General features: G+C 39.7%; 1 protein-coding gene across 1 annotated transcript in view; it reads left to right on the top strand.

Moving 5' to 3' along the window:
- Positions 1-17,702, top strand: part of LOC104558822 (glypican-5) — a 350,414-nt gene that overhangs the window by 90,211 nt on the left and 242,501 nt on the right. The window contains exons 4-6 of the mRNA XM_062006029.1: positions 10,201-10,331; positions 14,946-15,005; positions 16,805-16,930. Of these exons, the coding sequence (XP_061862013.1) occupies positions 10,201-10,331; positions 14,946-15,005; positions 16,805-16,930 (317 nt within the window). The remainder of the gene's footprint in view (positions 1-10,200; positions 10,332-14,945; positions 15,006-16,804; positions 16,931-17,702) is intronic.

Genomic DNA, 17,702 nt, shown 5'->3' on the forward strand with positions numbered 1-17,702 from the left:
TTATATATGCCACATTTTTACATGTTATAAGATTCTGAGAATATCTTCTCACTGGTGACAGTGTCTTCAGCCTTTATTTGATAAACACTTTAAGTTTCTGACCTTTTCCATTGCTTTCATTTAGATACTTCTCAGCTGTACAGCTGTTTTCTCAAACAGAGAAAGCAGAGCTGAGCCTGGTGGCCGGCACTTTGAGGCCAGTGGATCCCTTCAACTAGTCAGGGTGTCTAGAGGGAAGAGGGAGTGAAACGAACACTTTACACATCAGGAAAGAGTAAATCTGAAACCCTGGCGTTGTATCAATCTCCACTCATCCTCAAGTAGCCAATTTAGACAAAGACACTGAGATTTTGAGGAGGCAGGCAGCTGTTGGAGCCAGAGTATTCACTCCTGAGGAAATAAGTTCTTCTGCCCTGTATTATGTGCCATGCCTGACATGGACAGCTTTGTGACTAACCTGGTTACATGAAACCCTTGAGAATTATGCCTTGAAGAAGACCATGAAAGCTGACTATGTACTGAGAGGCATTATCAGTAGTGTAGCATGTGGACTGGGTTGAATTTTGGTTGGAGTTTTTGTTGTTAGTTTGGCTTTTTTTTCAGAATGCATAAAACTAGTCCAAGGATTTATTGATTGATTGATTTTTCTGTCTACATTTCATTACTTTTCAGATTTACGGGTTGCTTTTTAAAAATTATTGTCTTCTGGTGTTTAATGTTGTCTGATTTTAGCAATGGTTATGGGCCTTCAGTTTTTAGGCTCTGAAGAGCTTTCTGGGACATGCAGATGCTGCAAGGAGATTAAAACAAAGTGGGAAAAAAAATCACAGGAGTTATGTTTTTAGGACTATTTTAGGAGCTAAGGTACTTTTTAAAGACCTCCAGGTTTGAATATGAAGTGAATATGGGAGAGAAAACTGGTTTTAGACATGCACTATGGAATGAATTGCTTGCTTGCTGTCATCCTACCAAGTACAAAGGGAACTGTGCATGTACACAGTTTACAGCTTTGTGATATCTGCAAAATCATAGCAAGTACGAAAGCTTTTTCAATTCAAAGTGCTACAGAATGCACTATGTTTTGTATCCCTCTTGAATTTCTGCAGTCATTTAGAATTGAGAGTAGGAGGTCAGATTCCCAAACAAGTGGCATTTCAAAGTTGATTTGATTAGGGCATTTCTACTGTGACATGGATATCTTTTGTTTGGTAATTCAATCACAAATGGAAGTGTATTCTATACATCTTGTTAAGTTTGCCCTCTGGCTTGCTATGGTGGGATAGTATTTTTCATATGTATCAGCAAACGGAGTGATTTATTCTCCTGTATTGTCAGGAAGCTGAATGCTTTTGTAATGGAATAAGTATTTGTCATATAGGAAGATTCTGGTTAGGAATCCATCTTGTTTTGTTCTTAAAATTAGCTCTTTGGAAAGATGATTAGCAATCATTCTTTTTTTCATATGAGGGTTGCCAGCACAGCAATGGGATGAACCTAAATGATGGCTGTGTATCTCTCAGCCACGTTGCACGTGGAATTGTAGCTACCTCTGTGAACAAATTTATTTGGTGCTATAATCCTTCACTGATAGAAATAGCAGTGGTTCTGAGTTGTTAGACAAACATCTATAAAATTAGACTGGCTTAACTAAATGCCAGCAGTAGCTACTGTACCTTCATGCTAGAATCAAAAATACAGAATGCCAGTCAGGTTTTAAAGTCCGAAGGAACACAGCCAAAAGCGGCACATGTTCAGATGAAGAATTCGGTCATGCATGTTTGCCAGCAGCTGGTTTTATTTTAGGTTTCATTTAAAATACATTCAGCTTAATTCCGTGTTCAGAGTCATCAAAGCCTACCAAAAATCCTCAGATTTTGTTTCACAGAGATGGTTATCAAGTTCTGAGCAATTGTATGTTTATTACTTTCATATTTTGCATTTCTGGGGTTTCGCAGACTACCCAAGGGCATGGTCTAACTCAAAGAATAACAGGAATCGGCATGCTTTGCATTTACCCTTTTTCATTATTACAGGCATACAATATTCAGGTCTGTTTTAGAAACCAGACAGTTTTACTTTGTAACCTCCCATGTGTTTTATCAGGTTGCCGAGGTTTCAAATGTTTTTAAATGATTATAACAAGAGATTTGGTCCCAATTCCAATTCCTGCTCGGGCCTTTCCCAAAAGTTTTGTTGTACTATAGTTGTATATATAAGTCTTTTCAGCAGTTGGTCAAAGCAGCAGAAAGGCCACAATATCAATGACAGAACCTCTTTGTGTCTATTTTCTCCTGGGAGATTGTTGTACCGTGTGGACCACTGTCCTCATGCTTTACCCTTTTCAGCAAGGACTTAAGCCCCACTGTGTTTCTTATCAGATATTCTGAGCTATAGTAGAGTTCAGAGTAGCAATGCCCATATAGAGAACTTTAGGTAAAGGCAGTCAAAAATTGATGCTACATAGCACTGCCCTCCCAAACCAAATTGTATTTCTTACATGAAAGTACTTTAAGACATCTAGGATCTGTTCTTCAGCATTCACTTATCTGGAATTCTGCACAAAGGTTTCTCTCCATGATCGTTCAGTCTCCGTCCAGTGACGGGAGCGAGTGGTGCTGTGTCTGTTCCTATCTATCAGGAAAAAAGTGAATTCTTTTTCCCAAGTTCAACAACTACTTCTTTCTCTCTGATTTGTTAATCTCCCTGATTTAGCCTCCTTCTCTGAAAGTGTAGCTAAAAATAAGAGATACCATCTACTGTGAGGTGTGAGGGCTCTATGGTGAGAAGGTTGCAGAGCTGATAAACGTCACTCAAGGCTGCAGTTAGAACAGAGCAGAATAATCACCAGAAGCATAATAATCTCACCAAGCACATAGTTGTCCTATGAATGCTATACTATTGGTTTGCAAGTCAGTAGGCAAGTTTTGTCAGGGAACTCTTGCTGTATTTTGTTTCATTTGGTGGGTTTTCCTGTTTTGTTGTTTTGTTGTTTGGGGGTTTTTTTAATTGTTTATTGTTCATGAGCTGAATCCAAGTTATTTTCCCTCTAAAAATGAGGATTTGTGTTTCTTTTGAAGTGTTTAGGTGTATTGAATGACCGCAATTCAACTACACTGGATTCTGTTGACCTTGGTTATTCTCTTGCCTCCAGTTTCAGCCTTATACACTGGCTTAAGCATTCAGTGTCCTCTGAGGAAGGGAAGTCCTGTGTGCCTTTTAGAGGTAGCAAACAAAAGCATTGAATCTTAATCCTTTATCGTTGATTTCAACATGTATGAGATGAGTCTTTAGTGAAGTACTTGACCACTGGAGAAAGTGTAGAGTTGTATCAGTTATTTCCTCCTGCTTTGGATGTTTGCTTGTTCCAGTATAGTCCAGGATACCATTAGCCTTCACCCCTAGGGCGTGTTGCTAGCTGAATTAAAGTTTTCTGATACCAAATCCTGTGTCCTTTTAGGGTGTCTTTCTGTGCAAATTGAGGTTCTATACTGAGAATCTCTCTTTTCTGTCAGCTTTCTGCGTACACTCAGCAGACTTTAAAGCTCCACACGTTTACTGTGCTGCTTCTTATGTGATATGATACATAATGTGCTGCTTTACTGCATGGCTGATAAAGTATAATTGATTCTTGACAGCAATGCTAACACTAATTCAGCAAGTTGTCAGAGCTGGTAACTCATATCCACTCAGTTACAAGGCTGGATGCAGTCACAGTTTATTAATATGACTCTGTAACTTGCTTTTAGCTACACCTGATGTCCCTGCTTGAGTTTGACAATCTAAGTAGAAATTAAAGTTGTAAAGGGAGACCTATTTTTGATGATGATGTGTTTATAAAAGTCGGCGTGTTTTCACTGCCCTTCAGCTCAGAAACATCTTGTCTGATTTCCTTCATATTTTCTAGGGTTATTTCTCTGAGATGTGATACAAAATGTGAGAAATTTCAAATCAAATCAAGGGCTACTTCATTTGCTCTTCTTGCAGAGCTTCATAAGAAATGGTTCAGACAAGTACATGAATAGGTCTCAAAACCCCAGTGTACAGTCAGTGAGGAAACGGTTTCTAGACTAAGACACAATGTCAAGACTTCTTGGTTCAATATAACAGTTTAAAGTGGATCCTTCTGTTGCTTCTGTGTTAAAAATCAGAAACTAAGTTTGGAATGAAAAAGGCCTGAGAACCATCAGTGAATAATCGTGGACTTGGATCTATTATAAGCATCTTTATCCTTTGTTTTTAGCTCCGTTTTCGTATTCTTCCTCTTCCCTAACACCTGGCTGCCATACTGGTACCATTCCAGCACTCTGAGTGCAGTTGAAATGTTTTCTTAACACTTTTTTATAAGGGCATCTAGGAGTACTTCCTGGCCTTGCAGTACTTCAGGTTAGAAATATCTGTCAGCCATGTAAATTATTCTCCTACAAATTCTGTACACTTCAAACCTGCCCCTTTTTTACTTGAAGCTTGTGTGAGTTGGCATCCTATGCAATATTGAAAATCCCCATGGCTACACAATTCAACTTCTCATACTCATCTCTTTGTGTGCATGCATGTAGTCTAAGCTAGGAATGGGATGCTTGGGACTGCGGTGATGCTACAAGTCCAGCTTCCTACGTGGTTGAACCTACCATGCAGGTAAGGAGGTCCTCTGAGATCTTTTTGGCTACTGCTTATTAAAGAAGAGGCAAGAACTGTGTGTTTCCATGAGGAATACATTACAATTTGTAAACTTTTACAGGATTACATCCTCTTCAGTCAAAAGACCTCGGAAGCACTTCAGCTTTGTGATCTGTAGCTACCTGTTCTGTGCTGGTGTTCTTGGCCTGAGCAAATGTTGCTTTAGCAACTGGGTTGTATGGCTAAAGTATAACTGGTCTCTGGTTTTCTTTAATCCTTTCTTAACCTTGAAATGAATGAATAAAGTTGATAGCTCACATTTTTTAGCCAGGGAATTTATGAGACCTTTCTGGATTTATTGATTCCAAGCTCCAGCTTTTTGAGACTTTTAATAACCCTTACACATTTTTTCCCCCTTTTTATATGGGGGATAGAATCCCTAGGGAAAAAACCCATGAAGGTCTTAAATATAACTTCTTGTCAAACCACTCTGCAAGCTGACATCCAAATTTTTTACAGTCACCTTTTCCAAACTTTTCTGAGACAGGAGGCACTTTGGAGCTTTAGCACCTGTGACAGACTTTCTCTTGCAGTTGGGGAGAAGCCAGAGGATATTCTCAGTTTGGTTGTTGAAGTGCCTCACTCCTATGCACTTGCACAGCAGGCAGAGTTTCCCTGGCTTTAGGTGCAGAACAGTGGCACAGCAAAGCATGTAAAATCGTTGAAATAGGTGAGGTTAAGTTGGGGAACTGAAAACAATTTCAGCATCAATTAATCCATGCCAGTTATGTTAAATAGTGTTACTTGCCTCCAAACTCTTGATGAGACAAGACTATTTTCCTGTTGATTTTTTGTTTGTTTGGAGAAGATTGTCAGATATGCTCAAGAGTAAAAGGAGTCCAGATGTTCCATAAAAGTATTGGGATGATCTGTATCTCAGTCTCTTTGGACTTGTCAATCTTCTATTTCAGGATATCCTATAGTTTCTTCTTGTTTCCTCAAAATGTGTGCTCTTCCTTTTGTGGGGCTGTTATTTATTTCTGGAGCGTTTGTATTGATTCTAAAACCAAACCTGAAAGTATTACTTGAATTCAAGTCATTTGATTCAAGCCAGGTATTTCCAGAGGCAGCAGAGAATACCTTGTTTCTTATGGATTTAAATTCAATGGATGAGTTTTTTTGGTGTCTAAGTAAGTGTCGTCTCAGAAAGTTTTTCTGCCACCGAGGAATTCGTAATGCTGCTCTCTTTGGAAGAATCTCTACTGTGTAGTAATGGTCAACTTCTCTAGCTGCCAGTTTTCAGCAGGTTTGTAGGAAATGAATTTATCTTAAACTATCCAATAGATCCAAGATGAGAGGAGAATGTTCCTCTTTTAAGTACAACATATTCCTGTGGGAAAATGAACGAGTAATCCCATAGTTGATTTACTTATGGATGAATTTTGCTACCAACAAAGTGCTGCATTTATAACAGATAACATACTCTATAATTTAAAAGAAGGCAAAATCAATGACTATTTGCTGTCTTCTACTGACCTTTCTTATTCTCCATTCATTGCCTCTTCACTGAGTGCAAGACTTTGTTCAATCAACTATAGACAGTTGCAATGAGCCCTGGCTTAGCTTTTATGAAATGTGCTCCCACTCATCATCTGAGCGTTGGAAATGAGCAGTTTGCAGCAATGCTTCAGTAGCAGTGACCACCACTCCAAAGGAGAGGATTCTGTATTGACATAATAAATGTAGGGAGATTTGGTAAACAAAAACCATCAAAGTCTCTGTTGGTGTCTTGTGCCATCAATAATCAAGGATAAGGACATGTCTGATGCAAAGGAAATTGTATCTCATGGTGAAACTACAAGTCTGAAAATTCAAACCTGTTTTCCTTGTAACTCAGTGTTTCTTGCTTCTCTCACTTCAAACTTGGCAGCTGGAACCAGCAAACTTCAGATCTGATTCAAGATGTATTTGTGGCACGTGGTGAGGGGTATGGCTGTGCTGACGACTGCACAGCCATCAGGAACCTGGGCTGAGGAGTGTCATTGTTTTAAAGATACTCACCCAGGTGCTGGGTTTTTGCACAACTGAATCAGTTTACACACTGGAGGGTGGAAGTCTGCTGGAGAGCTAAGCTTCCCATTACAAAATCAAAGAAAATTACTGCTCTGAACTAGTGAAAAGGTCTCCTGCTTTAGAGAGGTAAGATTCTCCTGGTATCCAGAAGGGCATGACATTCTCCCTTTGTTTGATTACATTAGGTATATTAAATATGACCTCAGTGTTTAAGGTTACTCAAGCTGCAAGAGTTCAAAAGATTTTTGGATGAGATTTGTTTCAATTTATTTTGTTAAGCCTCTGAAATAATTGTAAATAGTCATTCTTTTAAAGAACAAATAGTAAGAGGTCAAATAATCCATATATATATGACTCCGTGTTTCATTACAAAGAAAGGTTCACAGAAGAAGTGGGAGCTACAGGGGTGAGACAGCTGGATGTTGAAGAAGAATTGGTGGTGTGTAATTAAAAAAGCTTTAATCCAAAGAGAAGTGTATAGAATTTTGAAACTTTGATGATCATTCAGAAGATAATAAGGTATGAGGAATGCTGTTTTTCAGCCATGGATGGTCGCTGTTAGAAGGCAGATGATTGAATATCATGGAAGAAACAGGAGGAATGACCGTAGTGCTGTTACAGTTAATGAGGGATGATTTTCTATTAGTTTGCAATTTAAGATTGACAGGCTTGTTTTTAAGTGTCAAAATCAAAGAAATAAATTAGCTGAGTCATTCTTTGTGGTGTTTTCTGAACATTCCCAGTACTAACCGTTGACCTGAGGAAAAGAGCTATGGATTTTGTTTCTACTAATTTCTGTTACATTTTGTCTCAGGTGCTTCCAGTTATTTGCAGCTAAAATATCCTGCAGTTCTCTTGCCTTTCACAAGATTCCTTTTCCCCCCCCCACCCCTATTGTGTCAAATTCTAATGTCCAGTGTCAACAGAGGAATGGTAGCTTCTGTATAAAAACAAATAAATAGATCAAACACTTAGTGTGGAGTTTATGACATAGATTGGAAGCAGTAAATGACACATACAAGGAAATACATCTTTAAAATCCTGGTCACCATTTCTATTAGCACTAGTTTCCTTTGGGAAACTCTCCGTGTTCCTTATTGTTGTTAACAAGCAGGGAATCTGTAGATCCCAGATGTTGCAGTTCCAGAAAGCTTTGTTTTGGTTTGTTTTCAAATGGCATGCCTCATACTTCTTAGTTTACACAGCATTAGCTCATTTTTCATGACTGTCTTAGCTGAAATTTAAGATTGTTTTCTGTACATGAGTGTTCTCATTCTTGCCACCAACTCAGTGACTGCCAAGATTAGCTAGTAAAACTCAGCCTTTTCTCTTATTTTCTTTTGCAGAAAAGTGCACATCTCAGTGGGATTTGCCCTTTCATTTAACAAATTACTTTTTAATAGAATAGAGCTGATTAAAATTTTCCATTGGAAACACTTTTACCTTATGATACTGTGGGTGTGTTTGATATGCAGAAAACCATCATTGCTGGTTAAAAAGAAAAGCCCAAAGTTCAGGTTTGGCCTTAGGAAATACTGAAAGTTCTGCAATTTAATAAAGTAATTTTATTTCTATGGTATCAAAAATACAAAGCAAAACAAAGAGAGTGTTTTCATTTGGGTGCTTGAACTATTGATGCACAACAAAAATAATGACTTGAAATTTCTTTGAAGCTTCTCACAGGAAAAAAAACCCAACAAAAATACCGAGTTCTTCATTGCTAATGTGTGTGAGAACCTCAATGCTCTTCCAAACCACTCTGGTGTTAGTTGCTTAAAGCTGTCTTAAGTCCTTAGGATTGAGCTGTATGTAATTTGAAGACATGAACTTCAGTGGCATGATGTAAGAAAAGATGAGTTTTGCAGAAACTGCTGCTAGGAATTTGGGTTTGCATGCTGTAGGGGATCTGGGAAACCTGGGGTGCAGGAGGGAGCATCCTGTGCAGGAATGTGGTCCAGCTGTGTTAGACCCTCTGTACAGCCCCAAAGGGTTCCAAGGGCATTTTTGGTTTATATTTTCATTTACATAGAGTGGTGTGGGGTTTTTTATTTTTCAGAAATTTAGAAGGTCTAAATAGACTATTTCACAAAGTTGTGTTTTAAAACAATGCTGTCTCTGGTGAGAACAGAACAATATACACAGTGCTGTTGAGTGAGGCAGCTGGCTCCCACTCTGACTGCTGGAGATGTGTCAGGATCAATCCAGTTTATTCTCATTCCATTGCTAGAGTTTCAGCTTTCTCACAGGATGTTATACTGTGGACTGGAGTGTAACTCATACAGCTAAAGCTGATGTTAAGTGTTGTGCCTATGTAGCTTCCAACATATCACATTCAATAGCCTGGGTTTTTTTTTTCCCAGAAGAAAATGTCTTCAATTTATATAGCAGTAGTTTTCCTGGAGGAAATGGGTGAAGGTAGAGAAAATTGTCCTGTGTTAATACTGACATATAGGAACACAGGAGTGCAAAGGGGCAAAGAACATTACTTGAAGTCATCTGTGGTCTGAAATATTCACAAGAGAGGGAGTTGTGACTCAGTATTGGTTTTAAATATGCAGTAAAATGCACAGACCTGTAAGAATTATGTCACCCTGGTTATAATGGAAAACGAAGAAGGGTTAACAAACAAAGTCAGTGCTGTGTGAGATGATGGATTTTGTGTGATTAAGGTCTCTAGTAATACCATGCCCACAGCAGGATTTTCTTTGTCTTCTTTCTGTGTTTACTTGAGGATTTAAGTGTAGATGAAAACACTACAGATTACTTATTGGTGGATTAGAAATGGAAGAGGTTTGTCTTACTATTGTCACTTAAAACTGTTACAGCAAATAAATGTGGGAGGATGCAGGAGCAGTGTCAGATCTGCAGTGCAGAAAGGATAAACACAAGCTTGCTTTCTCCCAGTCTCCTATTAAATCCCCTGTGAGAGGCTTCAGGAAGGGCAATAAGGGCAAGCAGCTGAGCAATGCTAGTGTTCTGAATCCAGGAATCCAAGGCACAAATGATTCCCAGGGCTGGAAATTCTCTTTTCATTCTGTTTTGTCCAAGAAAGGACTTTATTGACAGTGATTAGTTGATGCTGAGTTCTTTTGTGCATTTCCCTGCTTTAACATTGCCTAGTTAAAGGCTGCAAGACTCAGATGTGTCTTGGTAACAAGGCCTTTCAAACACCAAAGGGAGAGGGCAGATGTTCCAACAAAATCTGTTAGATTTGGCAACACTTCCATCAGTCACTATTTCAGCCTGTTTGCAGGTGTGCTTACAGCCCAGGTATCCAGTGCAAAATCTGACTGCTGGCTTTCTGGTATCAGTGCTCTTTGCACTGTCTCATAATTTGGTCATATGCAAGGGACTAGTTTCCAGGTCCTGGAAAGAAGAATCCTTTCTGTCTCTTGCCCAGACACCTTCTCTTGAAGTAAACTCTGACCTCGAGGAACAGCAGACCTTTAGACAACTGTGAATCAATGTCTCCAATTCAAACCAGTTTTCCTTTCCCTTCCTTTCATACAGGTTGATAAAGTGTGTGGACAGCCCAAACAACAAGAGGGGAACCTGTCACCAGACAAGGTAGTGCCAGTGAAGGAAGCACCTGAAACCCAGAGATTCATGATGGCTCACGCTAGTCTGAACAATAAACGAAGGTAACCCTAAGCAACAGTGGCTTTGAAATAAACTCTCTGCCACCCAGTTTGTGTTAATGGTTCCTTGCACCACAGTGTTTAAACCAAAGCCACAGTTCTGTCACCTTGTCTGTGTGCTGTCCAGCTGTGGCTGTTGCTGGTAGTTACACAGATGTCTTTGTGGTATTATTCTGCAGGTCTCTCCAAGAAAAGCTTGAGTCAGGCCAGACTTGATGTCATTGCTTAGCACCAAGGTGTTCATTATTTCCAGAAACTGTCAGTGAAAATGATGAAAGCTTTTCCTCAGCAAAGGCTGAGTAATTTCCAAGCTGAGTCCAAATTACTTAAAATACAGCTCCCCGGGTTTTTAAGGACTTGAGCTTATCCAGGGGCAGAGGTGGGAAGGCAGAAAGAGTGAAAAGGGAAGATTCATTGTCCTGACAGTCCCTCATTTCACAGGACTGGGGAGCAGTAATGAGGTCTCTTGCAGACTCCTTGATTTGTTACATAACAGAGAAAGAGGAGAAGCATTTATATTTCATAGAATCATAGAACGGTAGGGGCTGGAAGGGACCTTTAGAGATCATCTTGGCTTCAGTTCTTCAGCTGTATGCCAGTTGAGACACTAGACAGAATTACTGCCACTTGCCTTGACATGAATATCCTGCTCCCAGGTCTCCTGGTCTTTCTTTCACATTCCTTGTGTAACTCCTGGATTGGTTTTCTGTAAATGGTGAGTGGGGAGGGAAGGATGTCTTTGCAATGTTCCTCATGATACATGAGTAGATGCCAGAGCTACCTGGCCATAAAATCACAATGACATATTTCTGGCTAACATGTTGTCTTCTGGAACACCAGTATTTATCTGGAACAGCTTGGCAAAGTGAGTGGAATTGTCCTGTGCATATGCCTCAGTCTGAGAACAGTATCTAATCTGCCCAGGGAGTCCATCCACGTATCTGTATGTTGGACAGGCAGATGACAGCAGTGTAAACATTTCCAAAGCCTAGATTCTGGAGTCTGAGTTGTGAAGATGAGATTTTTCATCCATTTCTATTTTAATCCTCATCTAAGCTTGCATGAATGAAACAAACACTTCTTTACAACATCAAATAGCAGCGAGTTCAGGTCTTTTGAATGACGGCAACATTTTCATCCCTTTCTGATGTAAACCCGAAATACAACAGTTTGTGCTAATGATTGGTGCTAAGCAACGTTTACCAGGGAAATCAGAGCATTAAAGAAATGGAAGTAATACATTTAGCAGTAAGAATCCACGGAACAGCTGTAGTACAATCAGTGAAATATGCTTTTAAAGAGCCTTAGGCCATCTTCTGTGTAACTCATTAACTTCATTGTGACTTCTACAGTGGCAATGAAAAAGGCAGAATCACCAACTTATTTGCAGGGTAACCTCTTTAAACAGATGCAAATTGGTATCTTTAATGGCAGCAGAGCAGTACTTTCTCACCTCAGGATCTCTCCTTTCCCTTCCAAACCATTTTGAATTATTAGAATATTGGCCTTTGAAAGGATAATCACTGTAGATGGAAAACACAATATACCAAAGCTAATCTGCTGTCAATTGGTTCTTGAAATTGGCCTTTGAACTGAAAATTAATTTATTAAATCAAAATGAAGGCCATCCTGATATAACTGGCATAAAATATTCCTGAAATACAGTGTTGATAGGTATTGTGGAGAGCTTGTGCACCGAAGTGGATGATGGAGCCATGCCATAGTTAGTACGAAGTAGAGGATATGTTTACATTTTCGACAGCTTCTTATGGAGCACATGGCATGAAGCTTGTACTTTGCTTCTTGGCAGCAGTTGTGAAACAGTGAATAGAGTGAAATACAGAGTGATTGGCTACATCACTGTATTGTTCATCATCTCTCATTTAGTCACATATGATATCAATAAAGAGAAATATTAGGTAATAAAGTTTTATAGTGAATGGGCGAAATGATTCCTGCAGTGGGCTGTGTAAAATGCACTGTGAGTGACAGATAACTGCTACAGGGGATCTAGGTTATGGGAATAATTATGTGAATCTTTTTTGGAGCCATTCTTTCTGGCATTTTAAAAAGTGAACAGCAATAATGTCAGCTGTCTGTCAGTTTAGGTACAGGTCACACAGGGAATCAGCTGTTGAGACTGTTGGTCTGTGTAATAGCCATTGAGTATGGAACGTGACTCCTGCCTTTCAGAGTAAGGAAAGAAAGAAGAGTGAGCCAGGACTGCAAAGTGAACAGAGTATTCTCAAAGTCAAAGGGAAGAACCAGTCTGGTTAGCACATCTGTGGGAGAAACCACAATGAAGTGGCCTCTCATCTCTTCTGTAATACCTGCTTAGAGATCCCCTTAAAAGTCTAGTGCCAAAGGGCTTATTCCTGCATACATTTGTTTGCTTCAAGGGTATCACATCTTTGCAAGGGCAGTTACAAGACCAAGCTCCATTTCCAAGGAGTCTGAGAACCTTGGGTTTCAGCAGTTTTATAGAACCAGCCTTGTTCATGTAGCTGAAACACGAGAATGTTGCAATGGTGTCTTTTTACCTAACTGATCTTTTTTCTGGGGGTGTTTTCTGAGTCTGACTGGAAGCAGTCTTTCTCAGCCTGCACTGTTCTGCACAGTGTGGTCCTGCATGGTCCTTGAATTCATGTAGCAACTGAATCCCTTTTTCAACTCCTCCTCTCGTGGGTCCCTGGGAGATTTCCCATCATTCTTTATATCCCATCCCATCCCATCCCATCCCATCCCATCCCATCCCATCCCATCCCATCCCATCCTCTTTTTAGTTGTGCAACACTGAGTGTCAGGGACAGCAGTGTAAGAAGCTGGAAGTTGAATAAATGTTCTAGGATCTTGTAGGAAACCATTTTGTCTGATTAAGCTGAAAAGTATAGATTTGATTTGTAATTCTTTGGGGTTTTTTTTTGCATTACACAATCATTTTTGGGGATTAAGTGAAACTGGCAGGATTGCTGCTGTAGTGTGCTTTTATAATGTGGAGGTTACTGTAACGTGTAGTAGAGATGACAAGAAAATTGAGACCATATGATGGTACAGGGAATGTTTGTGGTATGTACCAAATTTCAATCAGTGAATTGGATGTTGTTGCTGAGTTCAGCACAAAGTACTATTCTGGTAGTGATCTGGACTCTTAGCAAAGTTGAATGTCTGCTGCATGTAATGTTTCCGACCACTAAACACAGTCTGGGTACAGATCTGTATATAAATCTACATTTGATTTAACAAAGAACTATATAAGACATGACACTTGGTCCCCAGTTGGAAGAGGCAAGTTTGGGGATGATATTTTGTTGGGATTTCTTTGTTATGCTGTGGACTCACAGATCTTGTATGCATCTGAAAACACACAGTTTTGAGAGGGTTTTTCCTAAGTGTTTCAAGTCTGTGGCATCTATTTGATTTAAAATTAACTCTCTCTTGGGTCAGGCATCCCATGATATTATTAAAATCTGAGTATTAAGCTTCTAATACAAAACATTAATAATGCCAGACATGAATTAACTTAGTATGGAAACACACCAGACATTTCTGACTGACTGGCCAAGGCAGGAGTTTCAACAGGTCCAGGTTTTCTGTTACAAATTCTCATTTCTCACTGGCCATGTTGGAATCACTGCTTCAGTGATGACAGCTGACACCTGCCTGGTCATCAGTGTTGGTCCACACTCTCCTTTGGCCACCCCTGCAGTTGTCTAGGTGTCTTCAGAGCTGCTGGAGGTGTTACTTACCCTCTCCACTAAGAGTTACCTAATTGACAAGTATTGTTGAACCTGTGTGCAGGCATTGCATTACTTCAGCCATTACTTTAGACATGGGTGTAAAAGAGAGTGCAGAATGTGGCATCAAATCATGGAAGTGGAGAATTGCATCATGCTGTTAGTGTAAATGCAATTTAATTAATGTCTAATGTTAATTAAAGGCTCTTGGGATATCAATGCCACAAAATGCATTTGTACTAAATAACTACCAGTGTTGTTTCCACAGTTTTTCCTCCAGTATAACCTTAGAGCCTTTTTCTCTCCTGTTTGGCAAAGTTTTCAGTGTTTTTTGCAGTCATGCAATCCAACCAGAACTGAACAGCAGAAAAATTCCACGTTATTTATTAACCCACAGCAAATTGCCCATTGTACCAGAAAATGAATGCTGCTCATTTGTATCCCACTTCCCATGATGCTCGTTCTAAACTGTTTGCCATTATTTTCTTGTATAGCCTCATATATTTACAGTTCTTCCATGTGGTATCAGTTATAGTTAATTTAAGTAACACTGACTTTGTTTTCAGCTTTTTGCTGTGTGTGCTGCATTCCTAATTGTGCTCTTGCTTGAAAATGACTGGGAGAAACAATCTCAGTTGTAATTTTTTCAGTATTGCATTGACATTTTTAATTACATCTATACTTTGGAGAAGTCTCATGATGATTTCCCTCCTTATTTATTTTCTTATATTATCCTGTGCATGTGCTTGATGACCTTTCTTTCAAATAATTCTTACTTTTCTCTTTTGTTTCTCATTTCTTTCCCTCATTTGCCTGAATTCCTGCTTCTCCCCTCCTCCCCAACCTCTCCTGATTGATGCTTGTTCTCCCTGACCTATTCCAGTTCTCTGCCTCTGAAAGCTTCAAAGAGTGACAAATCAAGAAGTTTGAAAAAACTCTCTAGGTAAGAAGGAAAACAAGGTGACATACTTTGTTGTCTCTACACTTGGCTCATCTCCATTGTAGCTGTTTCAGCTCTAACCTGGGAACTGCCATACTTTTGATTACTGGTTTAATACTGCAGGGCACTGGGAGACTGTACCTTTTCTACTTGGTGTGTTTAGTTTTATACTGATGAAAAGTAAATAATTTCACTTGTTGGACACAGAATTCTGCCTTTGCTAAGATGCTACTTTGAAATGTCAGAGCCCCACTCTGACATTTGAAAATGCAAAGGCTCTTGGGGTGAGCTGAGTAAGTCAAGCTTTAGACTCTTAAAAGGATGCTCTTTTCCTCCCTCAAAGAAAACTCCATTTTGGAACTCATTTTTAGCATCATTGTCACCTCTAGTTATTGATACTCTCTGGCTGTTCGACCAGGTAGGTGGCCTCCTGCCCGGGCCTGGCTTTACTGTATAACTACTTAGAGCTCATATTGGTAAGTCAGCAGTCCAGAGATAGAAATACTGATTCCCTCAGCATAAACCCCAACATTCCTGCTTTTTTCTTTAAGATGACAGCTTTCCTGTATTGTTGGGGCAAGTAAGTTCCTTAGGACCACGTGATGACTTTATCTAGAGCAGAGTTTCATCCCATGTAAGATAAATGGGATGGTTGAACGCTTCTTATAAAGCATGAATACAGCTATGAGAAGAGATGATGACTGGCAAAACCTTGTAGAGGTAGATATCTAGCTGTGGACTTTGATATGCTTTGAAGCACCTGCTGCTCCCAAAATAATACATGCTGACTGGTTTTGTGACAGGCTGCATCCAGCTAAAGTCCTAGGCACTTCCTCAGGGCAGTGTCCCCTTGCAGCCTGCAAGACAGAAATGTTATAAACCAGAAAGAGTCCTTTAGCCATCCCAGTGGAGCTGGTGAGGGACTTGTGAGACAGACAGCTCTATGATAGTTCTAGCTCAGGTTTTGTCCCCTGCATCTTGTTCTCAATATCCTTAACATCTTATACCAAACAGAAGCTTCTAAGGCGGTGAAGAGATATATATATATATATCTATACACACATATATATGTATTATAGAGATAATCAGATTGTAAAAGAGATAGCAGCTTGCCCACAAGACACTTCTCCATACACACATGATCAGAAATGAGCTCTTTGTATTGGCCAGGAGTTTTGGTTATTCACCAAAGCAGCAGGCTCAGCCTTCTCTTAACAGGTGAGATGCCAGCCACAATGAGAGAGAAATTTCCTTCTAATAAGAATGTGACGTAGATAGTGATGATGGGAAGGAATTGGCCCCACCACAGCTGAGGAGAGTGACTTTCTGTACATGTGTGGAGTACTTACAGCAATGTGCAGATTTTGTGGTGGCCTGTTAGCTTTCTACTCAAAAGACATATCAGCCTTTTCCACCCAAAAGGTTGTTGACAGTGTTCTTAATTCATCTCACGTGTGCAGGGAGTGAAGAACTCACTTCCATCAGCAGAGGAAAAGACCATTCCTTTCATGATAATTTTTTCTCATGATTTTCTATCCTGTTTATATAGAAATAGTGCTTGTAGTCTGTTCTGAAATTCTGTGAGAGATGCATTAAGGTAATTTGTTAATGCTTTGTAAGTCTGTGTATTGACACTCAACTAAGAAAGACTGGATGATATGTAGGAGTAGAAACAGAAATCAATCAACTTGGGTGACAACTTCTGTAAGGATTCTAAACTCTTAATCTTGTGGAGGCTTGACAAGGGGCTTAAACCATGTGTGTATTGTTCTGGTGTTAAATGTGTTCTTCATATGTTACAGAGAGTTCATCAATTACATGAAGCGATCCCGAACCTTTTATGCCTCTATAGCAGAAAGGCTGTGTGATGGAGACCTGGTGATGAGAGACAGCTCAACCTGCTGGAACGGAGACGATGTTGTAGAAAGGTAAAGTTACGAGTAAAAGTTTTCCCTAATGATGAAAAAGGTGACTTCATATCCTTCTGATGGTTCAGTAGTGTTCTGAGACACTGTGGATAGAAATGTGTCCTTTGTGGTGAACTTGATGCTTAACTGAGTAAGGGGTTTGCTAAAATAAAAGGTGGCTGATTCTGAGTTTTAGGTATCTGTGTTAAAGACAGCAAAACACTTTGTTGAAGGGATGCTTTGTAGAGTCCCCTTCTCTCATTACAAGAGGCAGTTATTTGTTTGTAGAGAGATCTTACCCTCTAAAGCTCAGCTAGTGAGCAGCACCTCTGTGGCTGACTGGAGGTTCCTTCCAGCCTGCTGTTTATAGGCCAATTAGTGCAGAGCTGAACATCACATTTGGCCATAATTAGAAAACATGCACCTTCCTGCAAAGGTGTCAGAAAAACAGGATGACCAGACCATTATGTTGTTAAAGGATTTCCCTGCCATTTCTTGTCAGAGTTCCTGACGTAGCACTTTGAATGATGACTGGTTTTGCAATTGCCCAGCATCCTGATCAGATGTTCTGCAGGAATTCTTACAAAGTAACAATTAATAGATGCACTGTTCCATGTTGGTAGAGCAGCTCTAAGCTCTGTAGAGTGAAAAGGTCTTTCTAGTTTGTAAGCTATTTTTTTCCCTTTGCAGTTTATCACAGACTTTCCAGTCACCCTTTAGAGTTCAAACTGGAAAATACATTTACACCCTCCATGAGCTGGCACTTCTCTTGCTCTATAACATGAGGCAATAT

The sequence above is a fragment of the Colius striatus genome, chromosome 12, assembly GCF_028858725.1.
Source record: "Colius striatus isolate bColStr4 chromosome 12, bColStr4.1.hap1, whole genome shotgun sequence".
NCBI classification, from domain to species: Eukaryota; Metazoa; Chordata; class Aves; order Coliiformes; family Coliidae; genus Colius; species Colius striatus.